General features: G+C 40.8%; 1 protein-coding gene across 7 annotated transcripts in view; it reads right to left on the bottom strand.

Moving 5' to 3' along the window:
- The window catches only part of Cd47 (CD47 molecule), a 45,265-nt gene extending 34,888 nt beyond the window's left edge, over window positions 1-10,377 (bottom strand). For 5 of the 7 annotated variants that reach the window (XR_005726928.2, XR_002485105.3, XR_002485106.3 and 2 more), the window contains exon 1: window positions 10,166-10,377. Coding sequence is in view for 4 of the 7 variants with exons in the window: in XM_078044277.1 (XP_077900403.1) it covers window positions 10,166-10,211 (46 nt within the window). In the remaining 3 variants the exon portion in view is untranslated. The remainder of the gene's footprint in view (window positions 1-10,165) is intronic. The other 2 variants (XM_005335576.5, XM_013363034.4) reach the window with 1 other exon arrangement.
- Window positions 10,378-16,428: the final 6,051 nt, after the last annotated feature.

Raw genomic sequence — 16,428 nt, 5'->3', positions numbered from 1 at the left:
GCTGCAGTATACAACTAAAATGCATAACAATGTGGAGAAACTAGTTATCTTCCATGTTCTTCAGCCTCTTATCAACTCTTTTATCTAAGTGGTAAATTTTTTTTCCTCAGCAAAACACTAACGAATATAAATGAAGTGTAAATAGTTTGTCCAAGATGTCTTTCATCTCTATAAACTAGAATCAAAATTCATTGGCTTAGGTTGTTATTATTCTAAGAACGTAGTTATTATCCAATGAAAAAATTGAACATAAGGATGCAGAATTGAATATGACCTGGATGGTGTTCATAAACCGAGCACAAACCCTATGTCTGTCATTTTTTTTTTTTTTGGTAAGTAATCTTAAGTAACTCATTTTTCTATGCCTTGGTTTACTCTATAAGTAAGAGGATAAAAAGATCTGGCATGGTGGTAGATGCCTATAATCCCAGAGACTAGGGAGGCTGAGGCAGAAGGACTGCAAGGTGGAGGTCAACCTCAGCAACTTAGTGAATCCCTAAGCAACTTAGCAAGACCCTGTCTCAAAAAAGGGCTGGGGATGTAGTTCAGTGTTAGAGTACCCCTAGGTTCAATCCTAATCACAGAAAAAAAAAAAAAAAAAGAACATTGGGTACTGGGGATGTAGAGGATGTAACTCAGTGACAGAGCACTTGTGAAACATACTATAGGCCCTGGGTTCAATCTCTAGCACTGTAAAACAAAACAAAACAAAACAAAAACTTCACAGCAACTTCATAAAACTGTGGTGAACATCAAAGGAAAAATATATAGGCTAATCCTTTCTAAACAATACTGTGCTGTAAAAATAAAGGGCAACACTATAAAAACTAGACAGTGTGGCATTTTAATGTAACGATCTGGACCCTCTCTGACTGGCCCAAACTCTTGTACTTTGGGGAACTTGCCCTCTGAAGCACAGTTGTGGGTGTCCACAGCTCACTTCTTTCTAGTTCTGTTTCTAGCCATCCAGATATTAGGAAGCTCCAGGCAAAATCTGGACTTCAAATTGCATTCTTCAAAAACCTCAGAGTTGTGAATTATTTCCCCTGAGAGAGAAGGAAGGAGGGGAAGAATCCACAGTGTATAAAGGGGTGATGGTGTTGGAATTACAAAATATGGCAAGTGTCAAAAAATATGTGAAAGAATCTGAAATGGACAGAAAGATTACTGGGTGTCCTTTCGGTGGAGTGCTGAGCACTGTCTATCAAACCCTTTGGAATTATCTGACTCAATAAGGACCAGTGTCTTTCACTGACTTTGGGCTCTTCTGCAATTCCAGAAGTTGCTAAAAATGGATTGTAATGCATATTACTGGTGTCCTAAGAGATACAAATAAATTTTGTTTTGCAACTGATTTCCACCTGGTGGAAAAGAACATTCCAAAAATTATGTTTTACTGATAAGGATACTGACGAAGTTTGCCTCTTTTAGCAACTTTATTTCAGCATTCCTTCCTGCTTATAAATCTTTTCACTCTTCCAACTCTCTTTCAAATGTGTTTTACATTCTTGCTAGTTTGCTTTTTAATTAATGAGTGAAATAAAAAAATCTGACATGTCCACTGTACACTTTTGAATCACTTAAAAGATTTAAAAATAATATTTTAAATAATTTTAAAATATTAAAATTTAATAATTTTAAAAATCATTCTTTAGTAGAAGAAATGAAAGTGAAGAGTTCTGTTATCCTATCAAACTTCTTGAGAAAACTCTAGGTGAGAAGTGGTTGTTAAACACAACATAATTGCACAACTATGTTTAGAAAATAACTTTGGTAAAGAATACAGAAAGCACTGATTGCACTGCATTACTTCTTTCACAGCTAAAGTAACTTAATAGAAAAAATGCTGTCAGTAAAATTTAAAATAAAATTGACCAGAATAAACAAAACCATGTTTTGAGTAACCTTTTACATTAATAAGTGATAAATGAGAGCAGTGTAAAAATGTCACTCCAGACCTTAATTATAACTTCATCCTTTAGAAACACATATCAAGAACTACTAAGTAGGAAAAATGATCTAATCTGGGGTTTTTCTCCTTTGCTTGTTGCCTTCTGATGAAACAGCAAAGTGAAGAAAAGATAGAAAATACAGGGGGCAAATAAAGGAAAATAATTATCATGAGTAAGGAAATTCTGAATAAACTAGATGTGCTTACAGAAATCTGAAAGCAGACAAATTGCACCAAAAGTGATGTAGAGTACAAGAAAATTAGCAAATCAAGAGGAAAAATTGCTTTATATCAAATGCCAAAAGCACTGGACCTTAGGACTTCCACCAACACACTCCACCAACACAAACCATCTCAGATCACAGTCCTGAAAGCAGGTTAAAAGCTGCAGTGAAGCTCTGATCCATGGTAGTCAGAGCAGAGTTCAGCTCAAAAAATTTTAAAATGCAAGAAGCTTCTATTGAGAATTACCTGATATGATCACTGTGACAGGAGAGGGGATGATACAGTGATGACAATAATATGGGAATTATATAAGTTAGGAGCTTACAGCTCTCATATGGAGCATGGTAAGTACTTCTTACCATGAAAGGTCATACTGTTGTCCTTTCTACATGGATAGAGTGCTGTGGATGGACAGAGGGGACTCTGTATCATAGACTGTTCAGAAAATTTGTGTTGCAAAAATATTTTTAAAAAGAAAAGGAAGAAAGGGAGGGAGGAAAGAAAAGGGAAAGGAAATTAGTGTTGCCATTAGGGAATAGCAAAAGATTATTTTAGTCCCCACCTGTCTAGGCCCTTAATCTTTTACCTATTCTTGTGTTCCATGTAAATTTTTTCTCCTTCTTAACAACTTTTAAACCTTTTTCCTTTTCTCTCTCATCCCACACACTCTAAAGAAACCTTCTTTCTCTGCTTAATTCAAATTAAGTCCTTCAGAGAAGCCAGAATCTACCACCAGTACTCCTCTATAAACTTACCTGCAATCCCAACTATCCATGCCTCTTTTCCAACTTCCTACTTTTCAGACAATATGAATTAACTTCATGTGAGAGCTGGCTTCCACTTCTGCCTCCAACCCATCTATCTCAAGGACTTTCACAAAGTAATTATCAGCCTCCCTATCCCCCTCCTCCATTTACAAGATATACATGTTTTTAAAAATGCTTGAATAACCACCAGTTTTTAAAAATCCCACATGCTTGTCTTTCCTAGTATCCTAAAATTATAATCTGTGCATATTTCTTCACCTCCAGCAACTCCTTAAGTCTGTCACCTGCCTCCACACCTACTGCACCCTACTGCTTCACGACTCAAGCTCTTGCCAAAATCACCAAGGATCCCACGTAAAAGTCAAATGTGCACAGTTCCCTTTCTGTCTTGACTTCATGGTTCTTGAGCCAGAGGGCAGCTCCTTGTCTTGTCCTCTATGGTATCTCTTCATTGGGCCTTTTCCTCCTGCTTGTCCACCCCATGCTACCTTTCTCTCTAGAAATATATTCCTTGGCTCCCACAAATGTCAGTGTTCCTAAGGGACAGTGCCCTCTCACCAAGTATTACCCCTCACTCTCAGGCTTTATCTACCTGAACACTTTTACTTCTGAGTAAAGTCCCGTCTTTCATCTAAACTGCAGAGCTTGGACAATCAACTGTCTGTTGTACATTTCCACTTGGATATACTACAGTAACTTCAAAGTCAACATGTCTACTAACCTACTGAGCCCCTCTCTCCTCTCCTCTCAAATCCTCACCTCTCTAAATTATTTTTTTCCCAGTCAACCAGACTTGGATCTAGGAATCATGCTAGATTCCTCTCTTTCCTTAATCATGGAGAATTCTAGATAGGGTCAACCTATTTAATACTTCCTAAATCCAATGTCTGTTGAATGAATGAATTAGACACTTGTCTCTTCTTCCTTGAAATGATTCCATACCCTCCTAACTACTTCCTTACTCCATCTTCAAACATTTCTCTATCTGAGTCCCAATGTGTTTCCCACAGCTCCCAAAATAACTCTTCTAAAGGCAAATGCACACTCCTTTGCCTAATATACTTTAACAACACCCTTCCCCCTCTCAGGATAAGTCCTAACTGCATTATCATGGAATACAGACAAGATCCTTTCCAGCCTAACCTGTATTCCTTCAATTCCCAACTATGCTCTATTGTCAGGATCTTCTTGCAAACCCATGAATATGCAGATGCACTCTCATCTCCAGGCCTGAGTATGAGCTGCTTTCCAGACTACAGAGGTGCATGTCCTCCCCTGGGTGCAGAGTATGTAGTAGAGACCACATACTTGGGAGCAGGAGCCTGGTTCAAGATGCAGCAAATATTTTATGACTGTAGAATCTTAGGCAAATTTCTTAACCTGTGTACCTCTGTGTCCTCCTCATCTGTAAAATCCGAATAGTGATGCCATCTACTTAAATCAGAGAGATTTTTCAGATTTAATGAGACAATGAACATGAAGTTCTCACTATAGTGCCTTTCACATACACAGCAAATGCTCGAGAGTGGCAGCTGTAGTTTGCTTTTGTCCTTCCTGCCAAAGCACCATTGAGATGTTCACTCCTGTCCCCTTTCCCTACCACTACTCAACTGTTTCTGTCCCCTTCTGACTGCTCCCACTGTCCCTGTTCAAGTGCTTCACTGTACTTACCATCAAATATCACCGCTGTGCTATTTAACTAATTTCTTCACTAGTCTCAGAAGGTAGGACAATATGTTCATGTGGCATCCTAAGAATCTTACCCAGGATACAGACAGTAGGATTCAGTGCATTCTTTATGAATGCACAAAGTATGAAGTGTAAATTTCAAGAAAAGACATACAAAAGTCTTCTGGGAAAGGGTTTACTCATTCACATTTCAAGAGAAACCCCCATGCTTCTCACTCCTATTGAATCGTGAAGATATATATTTTAAGGAAGAAATCTCAAGTCAGTTGCAGGCTTAGATATAAAAGTTCCTAAAAAAAAAAAATACAAGAATGTGCCTAAGAATGATCTTAGAGGATGATGTTAAAATTGCGTCTTGAAGGATGAGTAGGAACGTGGGAAAGAAACGGCTTTCTTGGGAGCAGAAATTACATGTACTCAGAGGAATGAAGATCTCACCATTCAGGTGAGATCTTGGAAAGTTAGACAATAAAATTTATAAAGGCATCCTTGAATGTCATGTAAGAAGCTTGGACTTGATAATATTAGCAATAGGGAACCACACAGATTTATTTTCATTAAAACAACAACAACAAAGTGCTGCCAGCAGTATGAAAGATGTGTAAGGGCAGGAAGGGAGAGGAAAGAGGAAGATCCATTAGGAGCCTTCTGCAACAGTCCAGGTAAGTGAAACTGGAGAGAAGGCTTAAAATGACAAGAAAAATAAAAAAGCAAACAGAAGTCAGCTGTGAGAGGTAAAGAAGATGAAAAGGGAAAAATTAAAAATGATTAACTAAAACAGTATGTGAAACTAACTATTCGCTTATGGATTAGCTATAGAGAAAAAAAGTTTGAAGATGGGGAGATTATTCTTTTAATATTTGAAAGTCTGGGCTTTAAAGTGCCTGTGGTAGAATGAAGTAGAGATACCTGGTATGTCCCCAGGCATATGAATTTGAATTTAAGAAGAAAGGTCAGAGCCATAAAGACTTGGGAATAACCAAGGACAGAGCTGGTAATTGAAGTCATCAGCATAAAGAAGACTGACAAGAGAGTCCTTCTGATGCAAAAGAGAAGGTGACAGAGAATAAAATCTTGGGTCACACCAATATTTATGTAGCAAATTGTGAAAGGGAAACAAAACAAGGAAGTGAGAAAAATGAGAGAAAATAGAAGTAAAAAGAATAGCTTTGCAAATACCAAAGAAGGGTCTCTATTACTCCTTGACTGATAGCAATGTCAATGGACTGGTGGATTCAGATGCAGATTGATTTGGGAAGAGAATGTGAGCAGAAAAAGCGAAAGTGATTCACTTTCAATAATTTGGTACAATGATAAGGCACAGAGAATAAGGCAACAATTGACAGTGTGGAAAGAGGGCAAGAATTTTTTTGTGTCTTCTTGGATTTTCTGTTTTCTTTTTAAAATATGGGATAAAACTTGATCATGGTTGCAAGCTCAGGGTAAGCTGTCACTGGTGAGAGGACAAGATCTGGGATACAAGACTGAAGAATTAAGCTCATTGAGCAGGTTTCCAACATGGTAGAAATCAAAGAGTGGTAGACAGGCTGTCCTTCTCTTGGAAAGGTGAATAGGTATTCTTCTGAAACTAGGTAAAGGAGGAGAATGAGATGAAGGTTGTCTAAGATATTATGGATCAGTTTAGTAAATGGTGGGTGGGTAGATGCGGGAGTCCGAACCACTCACCACTATTTTCTGCAGTTGAGTAGGAAGTTAATTATCTGCTGGGAATGAATGTTCAGGAATGGGGTGAGAAGTCCCAGCTGCTGCTAAGTTAAATGAAGCAAAGCCCTTGAGTAAAGATATCTGCCATAAATGAATCCTATAAATTTTGCCCTCAGAACTAGGCCCTGGCATGAAGAACTGGAATCTCAGACTGAATCAGGATAAGTACAGGAGGGATCTAGTCAGATTTCTCCTCAGTGGAAATTTAAAATAAGTCTGGGGTATAGTGAGGTGTCCACAGTTTTTTAGTTCTGACTCAAAGCAATCCCCCTCCCCCACACTGAATTTAAAAGTGTCCTTTAAAGAGTAGAGTGGTCAATCCAGAAATACAGGAACCAGAGCAATTTATAGTCAGTAGTGTCCAGAATTATGTCCTTATGAAGAACTTCAAGTACATTAAGTTACCAATGAGGGATTAAAAAAAAAAAAAATATATATATATATATATATATATATCTGTTCTCTATAAATTACATTGTAAGTTATTAAGAAGAGTACAGTCTGAAATTCATGCATATGCCCAAGAGGGCCTTGCAAAGGGCTTAGAGTATAATATGTGTTTATACTTGCTTAAAATGAAACAGTTTTGCCAGACCATGCACTTGCCAAACCCCTTGCTTTGCCTTTTAACCTGTGTGACATGTATTTTAAAATGCATATTAATTATCCTGTTCTGCATCTGAAACCTTGGGTTGACCAGATTCCGAATCTTATGCAACAGTTCCATGGATTAGGAGTAAACTATTCAGAGGAGGGAGAAGCTTCTAATTCCTGTTTGGACTCCACATAATCACAAAGAAGGAAAATCCAGGTTCTATAGTCTTATTCTAAGATATTAGAATCAGATTTCCTGGGTGCTCTGTATTTTTTTCTCTCATATTACCATGAGTTTAGCAAAACTGAACCTATGCTATTCTTTTTCTTTTACCATAGAATAAATATCTATGCTAGTATATAAAGCTAAAGTAATTTTATGATAACCCAACTGTGCATTATATTAGGCTAAAACATAAAATATATAGAAATTTTTTATCACGTATAAAAAGCTATGACAGCCAAAACCTAAAAGAAAAAGACAGATAAAATGGTTGCCTGAAAATTATGTCACAAAAAGAATATTACTATATTAAAAACAATATCTGCACTAGCTATAGCTGAATGCACATTAAGATATCCAAACTTAGTTTTGATAAAATAAAGCATTATTTTGGATTTAGAATAGTTATCAGTGGGGGAGCAGGTAGGATACCTACTTTTCATCTTTCAAACCTGGCCTTTCAAATCTCCATTAACACCTCAGTGGCAAGGACAAGACATCTGCCAAAACACATGTGACAGCATGAACAAGTGCTCTAACGCTAGGCATCTAGTGAAATGCTTTAACATACTGCCTCTAGACTGCTGGGATGGCCCCATAAATAAGGATGTTTGCTTCCTTAAAACAGCAACCATGTTTAAAAATCATATGTTCTTCAGGAAAAAAAGAAAGTATTTTAACTTAAACAAGCCAAATGACTACTAGACTTGGACAAAAAAAAATGGATTTAAAAAATGTAATCATGTGTACCCTTTATATATATATATATATATATATATATATATATATATATATATATATATATATATACACTTTGAACAAAGAAAAATCATTCAGCCATTAAAAAGACAGTTCATATACATCACTGCCATTATTTAGTTAAGGTTGTATTCACTAGTAAGTGAATATCACTGAAGCTGTTGATGTACTTTTAAACAAAGTATAATTGGACATATGGGGAAAACATACCAATTCATTCTCTATCTTGTAAACCATTACAGTGAGTTGCATTCTGCCTTTAATTGGCTGAAATAGGTTTTCTGAGAAAACTTCCTTTACCACAAAGGTCACTGAAACGGTAGAGGTTACCAAGAAGTAGCTTCTGATTACAAGTGCTTTACAAATGAAACTGAAAGCAAAAATCAAGCTTCAGTACAAATGAATGTATAAAGCTATGTTTTTTCTTTACTCTAGATTCTAAATTCAGTCTTCCAAATCCCTTGAATTATAACTACTTGTGTTTTGAGAGTGTTAACACAATACACATTCTCTTGAAGCTACTTAAGAAACACACAAAAATTCATTCTATCTTATGAAAAACACTATCACTTCCTGTTTTATATTCAGCCCTTAAATTCAAATGCATAATGCCTGTACTTGTTTTTCTTTTCCAGGTTAATATTAACAAGTACAATAAAATACTACAAATTCTGAATTCTTCAGGGATTTGATTGCATTAAAATTGTATGAAAACGAATGTTAATTAAATGGGATCTTAACTATAACTAAGGAAGGCCTAGTCCCCAAAGTACAATTTCAACAGTCCTTTTTCATTTACATGAAAATAGGACCCCTGCTTTAAAAATAATACATGGTTTACACTTTTTACTCTCAAATAAGCTTTGATAACAATGGTATGAATTAGTGATATTTTATTATGAATTTATATCTGGTTCAATATGAAGGCTCTCTGATTACACAACAGGTATTTGAAAGCAGCATCATTTTAGCTCTAATGATAGTAATGACAACAAGCATACTAAAGATGATGACAGGAAACACCTAACACCAACCGTTTAGATAATAGAGATCTTGATTATTAATAGCTGCAACATCCAGGATGCTTGGGAGGGAATTAAGGGCATCTTTCAAATAACTACAAGACACAAGCCTTTTTGAATGACACACTGAGACTAGTAAACAGTTTTAAATCGAACTAATTTAACATTTTAGGATAAATGTAACAATTGCTGTTAGTCCTACTCAAACTCAATTCTGAATCTTACAAAAGTTCACAAAGGGTACAAATATGAAGTATGAAAGGCATTGTAGATCATCGAAATTCCTATTCCTTCCTCGGTTTTCACAGAGGAAGCACATATTTCTAAAAAGAGAATTAAGTGCAAAAACTGTGTGTGTGTGTGTGAGTGTGTGTGCGCGCGCGCGCGTGTGCGTGGGGGGGGGGAGCACTCCTTTGACGTCAAAAGATACCAAATCCCACTCTGCTGCACATGTGTTTTGACTCGAGGTTACTGTATTCATATTTCAGACGAAATCTGGTTAACTTTTTAAAGGGTTCCCCCAGGAAAGTGGGAAAACTTCAACCCACAATTCGGAATGTATTAAAGTGTGGGGGTTACGAGAAAAGAGTTTCAAGGAAGCTTATTTTTGGATTAAAAACAACAACAAAAAAGCGGTCACAAGATTCTTCTGATAAATGCTGGGTCGGGAATGAAACTTAACTGCGTCCTTTTCATCTCCATTCGCTCTGATGCTCATGCAGTAGGGCAAAACCCCTTCTGGTCGACTTCACCAAAATGCGCACTTCCATCACAAGAGGCCTGGGCCCTCCCACTCTCCCTCCTTAAACCCCAAACGCAAGTAGAAGGGAGAGGGTGCGAAAGAAGAGGGTCCTTGGCAGCTGCCACCCCTCGCCTCTGATCTCGCCCTTTCTTTATAGTTCGCGATTGCACGAGTTGTGCGTTTTCCAGTCTTCCTCGGTTTGTGCATTTGGAGGTGCAAACGGGGTGAAGGAGATGAGCCCGCTGTCACCCGGGGGAAGAGAAAGAAAGGAGGAAAGGAAGGGGGCGCCCGATTACCCGCAGGGCCCTCCCACGTCCGCACTCCGGGCGCACAGGGCCCGAGCATCCCGCGCCCAGGCCACCCTCTCCCCGGAGCCTCCTGCGCAGCGGGGGCGCAGCCCACACGCCTGCGGGGGACGCCGTAGGGGCGCAGAGACAAGCTCAGGGCTGAGAGCCAGGAACCACTTACCGCTGCAAAACGAACTCAGCAACAGCGCTGCCACCAAGGGCCACATCTCCGCGCCGCCCGGGGGTCGCCGCCGCCGCAGGTGTCTGGAACAGCCGCCGCCTCCGCGGCCGTTTAAGGCAGGACCAGCAGCCTCCACAGCAGTCACAGGCAAGACCCGCCGCCCAAGCTTCCTGGCCGCGCGCACGCTCGCTCCCGCCGCCCCACGCCCGCTCCCCGCCCGCACGAGCCGCGCACGCGCACTCGACCCCACCCCGCCACCGCGGCTGTAAACGCGGCGCCCTCCCTACTCTCTGGCTCCTGTCGGGTTCCAGCGCGCTCTGCTGAGGGCCCGCGCTCGTTCCCGGGTGGTGACGCGCGCCTAGCTTCCCGGTCACGTCTCTCCGCCCGCGTTCTTTCCCGGGTCCATGTCCTGGTCCGCCACAGAAGGTTGTGCGTTTGTTTCTAGGCTCACCGGGGACTTCACATCACCTTCGGTCTCCGCTGCTCTCTTCCCACCTCTAGCACAGTCCAGGGCCCCACTGTCACCACTGTCAGTTTTTGCTCCACGTTTCTTTGCCTGGCTTTCACTCCAACCCGCGCGCTTCAGGGGCCTCGTCAGGCACTGCTCATCCTGACCTGGAGCCCATCCCTGCACCGGCCCCTGGCTCTTTCCTCCCGGGCTCTGGACCCGGACATTTCGTGTCTCTCACCTGCGCCCCTTTCTTTGCCACTCAACGCCACCACCGCGACCCAGGTCGCACCTAGCATAGGGGGTCTCCACATTTCCCGCGCGGTTTCTGAGCCCGAGGGCGCCACGCGGAGGCCAGGGCGGTGGCCCGATCCGCGCAGGATCGGAGCTTCAACTTACAGGGTCCTCCTGGGCCCTACTCCCTTCACTGGCCAGGTTGGTTTCAGATGCGGCTCTCATCCCTCTTTCTGACTTTGTCTTTAGTGTTTTCATTCTCTGGACAGGGTTAGTGGAACAAGTTCCATTTATGATAGTGAACATTTAAAAATGTGAACACAGAGACCACAGGGACCATCAGGGCATAGCCCGAAACAAGCTTCAATAGTCAGTAGACAGATAGTAGACAGTCCTACCAGAGGTATTATGGAGACTGATTTGTGACCTCTCCACGTGCACTACTCTGAGAAGTGTTTGAGTTTAACATGCTTGAAAAATGGGTTCAAAATGTGGCTCCAAGCCACAGTATGGACAAGGCCTTAGAAAGTGTCGCTAACTTACCCAGGCCACATCATTCTTCCTGAAGCAAAAGCCCTTTTAAAGCTACCTCTAACATTTATCCTGAATGATGAACTCTCTTGTCAAAGAGTCAGGCACTGGTGGCTGCTCTAATGGGTGCATGTCCTGTCCACTCCCTGGGTTGTTTTTCTCTTACCTGCTGGAAAAGAAGGCAATTTTCCACCACAACATCCCATTTCTCCAACTCTACTCTGGGTGTATCCTCCCAAACACCCCATTGTCACTGTAATAAAATTCAGGAAACAAAATTGCCACTGTCCCTGACTCTATAGCAATGTGTAGTATACTATATAACTTTTTCGTGTGTGTGTGTGTGTGTGTGTGTGTGTGTGTGTGTGTGTGTGAACCTCTTCCCCACAGCACTATTAATTCTTTAACACCAGAGACAGAATTTTAAGAATTCCCTCTTCCAAGGCTTTACAGTGAACTGGGCAAACAGAAGGGTGTTAATAAATGTGCTATGTGACTCGAGGCAAGCATTTCTCTAGTGAAATTTGATTGTTTTTTTAATGATTGAAAAAGAAAGAAAAACAATTGTCTCACAGACATCTCACTAAAACAATGGTTAATAATTATGTTGGTAATGATTTGAATGGCAGCGTTGACACCCTGAGGCTATCAAAGGAACTGATCGATTCTCCTCCAACTGCTGCTTATACAAAAGAATCAACCACCAGACTTTGAGTATTAGGGACATTGTGTATCCCAGAGCAGCTGGTTGGCTAAATAAGGCTGTCAGCTGTCCCTGGAACCGAACAACCCCCCTAAAGCTGAAGAGTGACTGGAAAGGACTGTCCCCAACCTTCAGAGGTAGCGATTCAATGATGCTCTATTTTATACTGGAAGCTATTAAGGCTATGTGTCTAAAGTCTTTTTTTGTGCAGAAAATGGAATAGGCTTAAATCAGGTGAATGAGAGGCCATCTGGGTGATTGCCTCTGCTCTTGGGACATATTGGTGGGGGGGGACAAAGGCGGCCTATTCCAGGAGTGACATTTCACAGGAACCTGCCTAGGTTTGATTTCTTCTCTGAGATAACGTTAAGCTCATTTCTTCAGTACCTAACCTCTTTTGAAGTTTCCCTTTTAATTTTTCCAGGCATTTGTATTTGAACTTTGAGCTTAACTTACATAATGTAAGGGGTTTATTGGGTAGAAGGAGAGGGGATAATGCATATTAGGACATTTTGAACATAGGTAGTACACATTAATTGGATTACCTAAATTAATCTCCATAATATTCTTATTATGAACTAGAATAGTATTATGATCACCAAGTTAGAGATGAAGAAACAAAGGGAGAGAGCCATCATGTGCTCTTTGCCCAGGGTTATATGTAATACTGCTCTTGCACATGTGCACTCTCTTTCTTGCTGCCATCAAAGTTGTTATAGCTTTCCCTTTAAGGTTGAAAAGATGTACAGCTCCTACACAATCGCTATTAAAAACTTAACAGATGTCAAAAATGAGGCTTGGTCATAAGCTAAGGGAGAGGGCTATAGTTGTATTGAATCTACCTGACTCCAGGGTTACTGAAACAATCACAATCTCCTTTGTCAGTTTATGACCAATTCTCCTCCCCCCACATTCTGTCTCAATCATATAACTACCTTTATCTACCCTCTAAAAGTACATCTACTTCCTGCAACACAGCAGGTATTGGCATGATATTGTCTAAAAAATTATGGACATGATTGTATCCTTTTTGTGCATTTTCATTCAACAATACTTCTCACCCCATGTTGGAGAGCTGTCCAGTGGCTTGTGCTTTGTGCCGGGCCTGATGAATCTTTCTGCGTAAGTGGACCTGCATCAAAAGATCGTGCAGTAGACCAAAGCTCAAGATAATGCCAGTGTAAGTTAGGTGCCCCTTCTCTGTGTTTTAGTCTTGTTTGGCCCCTATCAGTTACCATGTTAAAGTGATTGGTTTATGTGGCTGTTTCCCTTTTTAATCCTTCCTGAATGAAAGGAGAGAGCCCATGAGTCTTTTTCACTGCTCGCCCTATTACCTGGCATATAGGTGCTCCAAAACAAAACAAAACAAAACAACAACAACAACAACAACAAAAATCAGTCATTAAAATGATGAACGAGTGAGTAAATAAACCTCTCAAAGCTAGGCACAGTATTTCCCATAAGTTTTTGGCAAAGTACCCTTCTGACCATTGTGATTCAAGCTGACTTCTTTCTATGGTCAGGTGCTACACTAGCAAAGTGGATTATTCTGCACCTGGTCTACTCCACTTTCAGGCCTTGAGCTGCAGTCATGCTGTTCCCTTGATTTCAAATGTTCTTTTCTCCTCAACCCAAAGAATTCAAACACCGCTTTCTCTTAAAAGCCTTTTTGAATCCTGCTTTGGGGGATCTAATGACCTGTGCATGACACTTTGTTCTGGCTGCTAATAAAAGGTGTCAATAGATATTTGTTTCTACATATCTGCCTCTTATATCACATTAGCTAAGAAAAAATGAAATTTGTCCTGGATGTATTTGTATTTCTGTCTTGGTTAGAATACTCTACAAGAGACAGAACTGATAGAGTATATCTACAGATCTATATAGATATCGGTAAATATCTGTAGATATATTTGTACAAGGTTGGCTCCAGGACTCCTGTGGATACCAAAATCTGTGAATGCTCAAGTTCCTTATGCAAAATAGTGTAGTGTTTGCCTGTAACTTATATACATCTTCACATGTACTTTAGATCATCTTTAGATTGATTATAATGCCTAATACAATGTAAATAGCAAGGTAAAAAGTTGTTATACTTTTTTGTTTAGTGACAGGAAATAAGTCTGTACATGTTCAGTATAGACACAATTTCTTCTGAATATTTTCCATCCAAGGTTAGTTGAATCTGGGAATATGAAACCCTTGAATATATAAAGCCAATGATAGATAGATGGATAGATAGGGAAAAAAAAGAATGGTATAGATAGATGAGATGGGATTTATTAGGGGGATTGATCCAAGTGATCATGGAGGCTGAGAAATATCATATTAAGCCATATGCCAGCAGGAGGAACCGGCAAGCTGTTAGCATGGCTGTCTGAAGGTCTGAGAAGCCATTCATGTAACTCTCAGTTGGAGACCAAAGACCTGAGAACCTAGGCGGCCCCATGAGCCAAAGGCCAAACAATCTGGAGTTCTGATGTCTGGATGCAGGAGAAGTATGTCCCAGCTCCCAAGAGAGGGGAGGAGGAGGAGAGAGATTGATTGATTTTAGCTTTCTTCTACATTTTCCTGTATCTGGGCTCCCAGTTGGTAGGATGATGCCCACTTAGTCCCTGGACTCACATGTCAAACTCCTCTGGAAGCATCCTCACAGACACACCCAGAAATAATAACCAGCTTTCTAGGCATCCTTTAATCCAATCACATCAACAGCTAAAATTAACCTTCAGAACTTCCAAGGAGTAACCCAGTGCTGATGTAGGACTAAGTGTCTAAACAATCAAGAGAAATCACAGCCTGGGTTGTAGTGCAGAGTCACTCCAGCCTCAGTTTGAATTACAGCTCAAGTCACTTACTACCTGTTAATTTTGGACAAGTTGTTGAATGTTCTGAGTTCTCAATTCCTCTTTTGTAAAGCAGAAATGATAATCATAGTAAAATTAACCCTTCACATTGCCTTAAAACTTTAATTGAGTTCACACATTTATAGGTTAGAGCAGTACCTGACATCCAGTAAACACACGATAAATCTTAGCCCTTAATATTATAATCATCTTAGAATGAGTTTTTTTTGAATGGCAGTGAAAATTGTGACCAAAAGAACCCCCAGTTGCTGGTCAGTAGCATTGAAGGTGTACGTCGAGTTGGGAAGTATGAATGATTCTGGTTCAAGTAGGCACACATATATCTGTGCCTGGAAGTCGGGGAGCCCTTTACTCAATTGCTTTTCTGCGTATTTTATGGGTGAGTGAACACTAAGGAACCCCGTCTGTGACATCTGGCTCAGAGCCCAGTGTTCTGGGGTTATTTCAAGTTGACCCAATTGTAGAAGGATAGGAGCCCCCAGTCACCAAATAAAGCAGTGGAGCAATGAGGGCCTGTGCTTGGGGCAGGAACTGGGTTTGGATGGTCAGGAGGCTGGAAGATTCTGAAGTGGGGTTGCAGAGTTGGATTTGGCCTAGGGAAATGAAAGGGAGGCTCCCAGCTGTGGGAAATGATCTTCCCAGCCTGTGCTTCAATTAGGGGCAAATATTAGAAGCAGAAACTAGCTCTGGGTAAGGAGGGTGATAGGACTGAGGACCTAGGTAAAGGAGATCCTGCTATGAAGGTGGCAAGCTGATCTGCCATGAGTTTCTCTCCATGTGTCTGATGAGTAACAGGATGCTTTTGCCCTGGCCTGGGAGATGAATGTGTTTCCTGCTCTCCCCCCTGCTGATACTGCTGGGGCTGCTCATGTAGGGAGCCCATATTCAGGGCAGCTTGAAAGCACTGGAGAAAGCTAGCCTAGAATCTAGTTGTAAAATCACAGTGGGCACATTTCTTTGAGAGCACGTAATATTTGGGATCCTGGGAAGGCCCCTGGGTATCTTGCGTAACTCTGCTCTTTAAGGGTAAATACCATACATGTGGTGGGTATACACTGTGCACCAGAACCTCACTGTGCATCTTGGATTATCTTCCAAGATGTGCACTGATGCTGTACATATTACTACAAATGCAGAGGCTTAAAACAATATGCACTTATTATCTCACAGTTCCCATAGGTCAGAATCCAGTGGGCTCAGCTGGTTTCTCTGTTGTCTTAGAGGCTGAAGTCAAGGTGTTGGCTGGGCTTCTCTCCCTTCTGGAGACCCCAAGGGAGACTCCATTTCCAGTTCATCCAGGTGGTTGGCAGAACTCAGTGTGTCGGGGGCTGAGATCTCCATTTCCTTCCTGGCTACTGTCTTGGGATGGGGGTGGAAGTTTCTCCCTTAGCATCTAGAGGCCTTTTGGTCATTGTGTGTAGTCTCAGAATATCTCAAATTTGCATTGGCACAATAAATCTTGAGGATGTCAGGTGTTCTC

The sequence above is a fragment of the Ictidomys tridecemlineatus genome, chromosome 3, assembly GCF_052094955.1.
Source record: "Ictidomys tridecemlineatus isolate mIctTri1 chromosome 3, mIctTri1.hap1, whole genome shotgun sequence".
Lineage (NCBI taxonomy): Eukaryota > Metazoa > Chordata > Mammalia > Rodentia > Sciuridae > Ictidomys > Ictidomys tridecemlineatus.
Note: the sequence above shows the minus strand (reverse complement) of the source record. Positions and strands in the feature narration are given on the sequence as shown.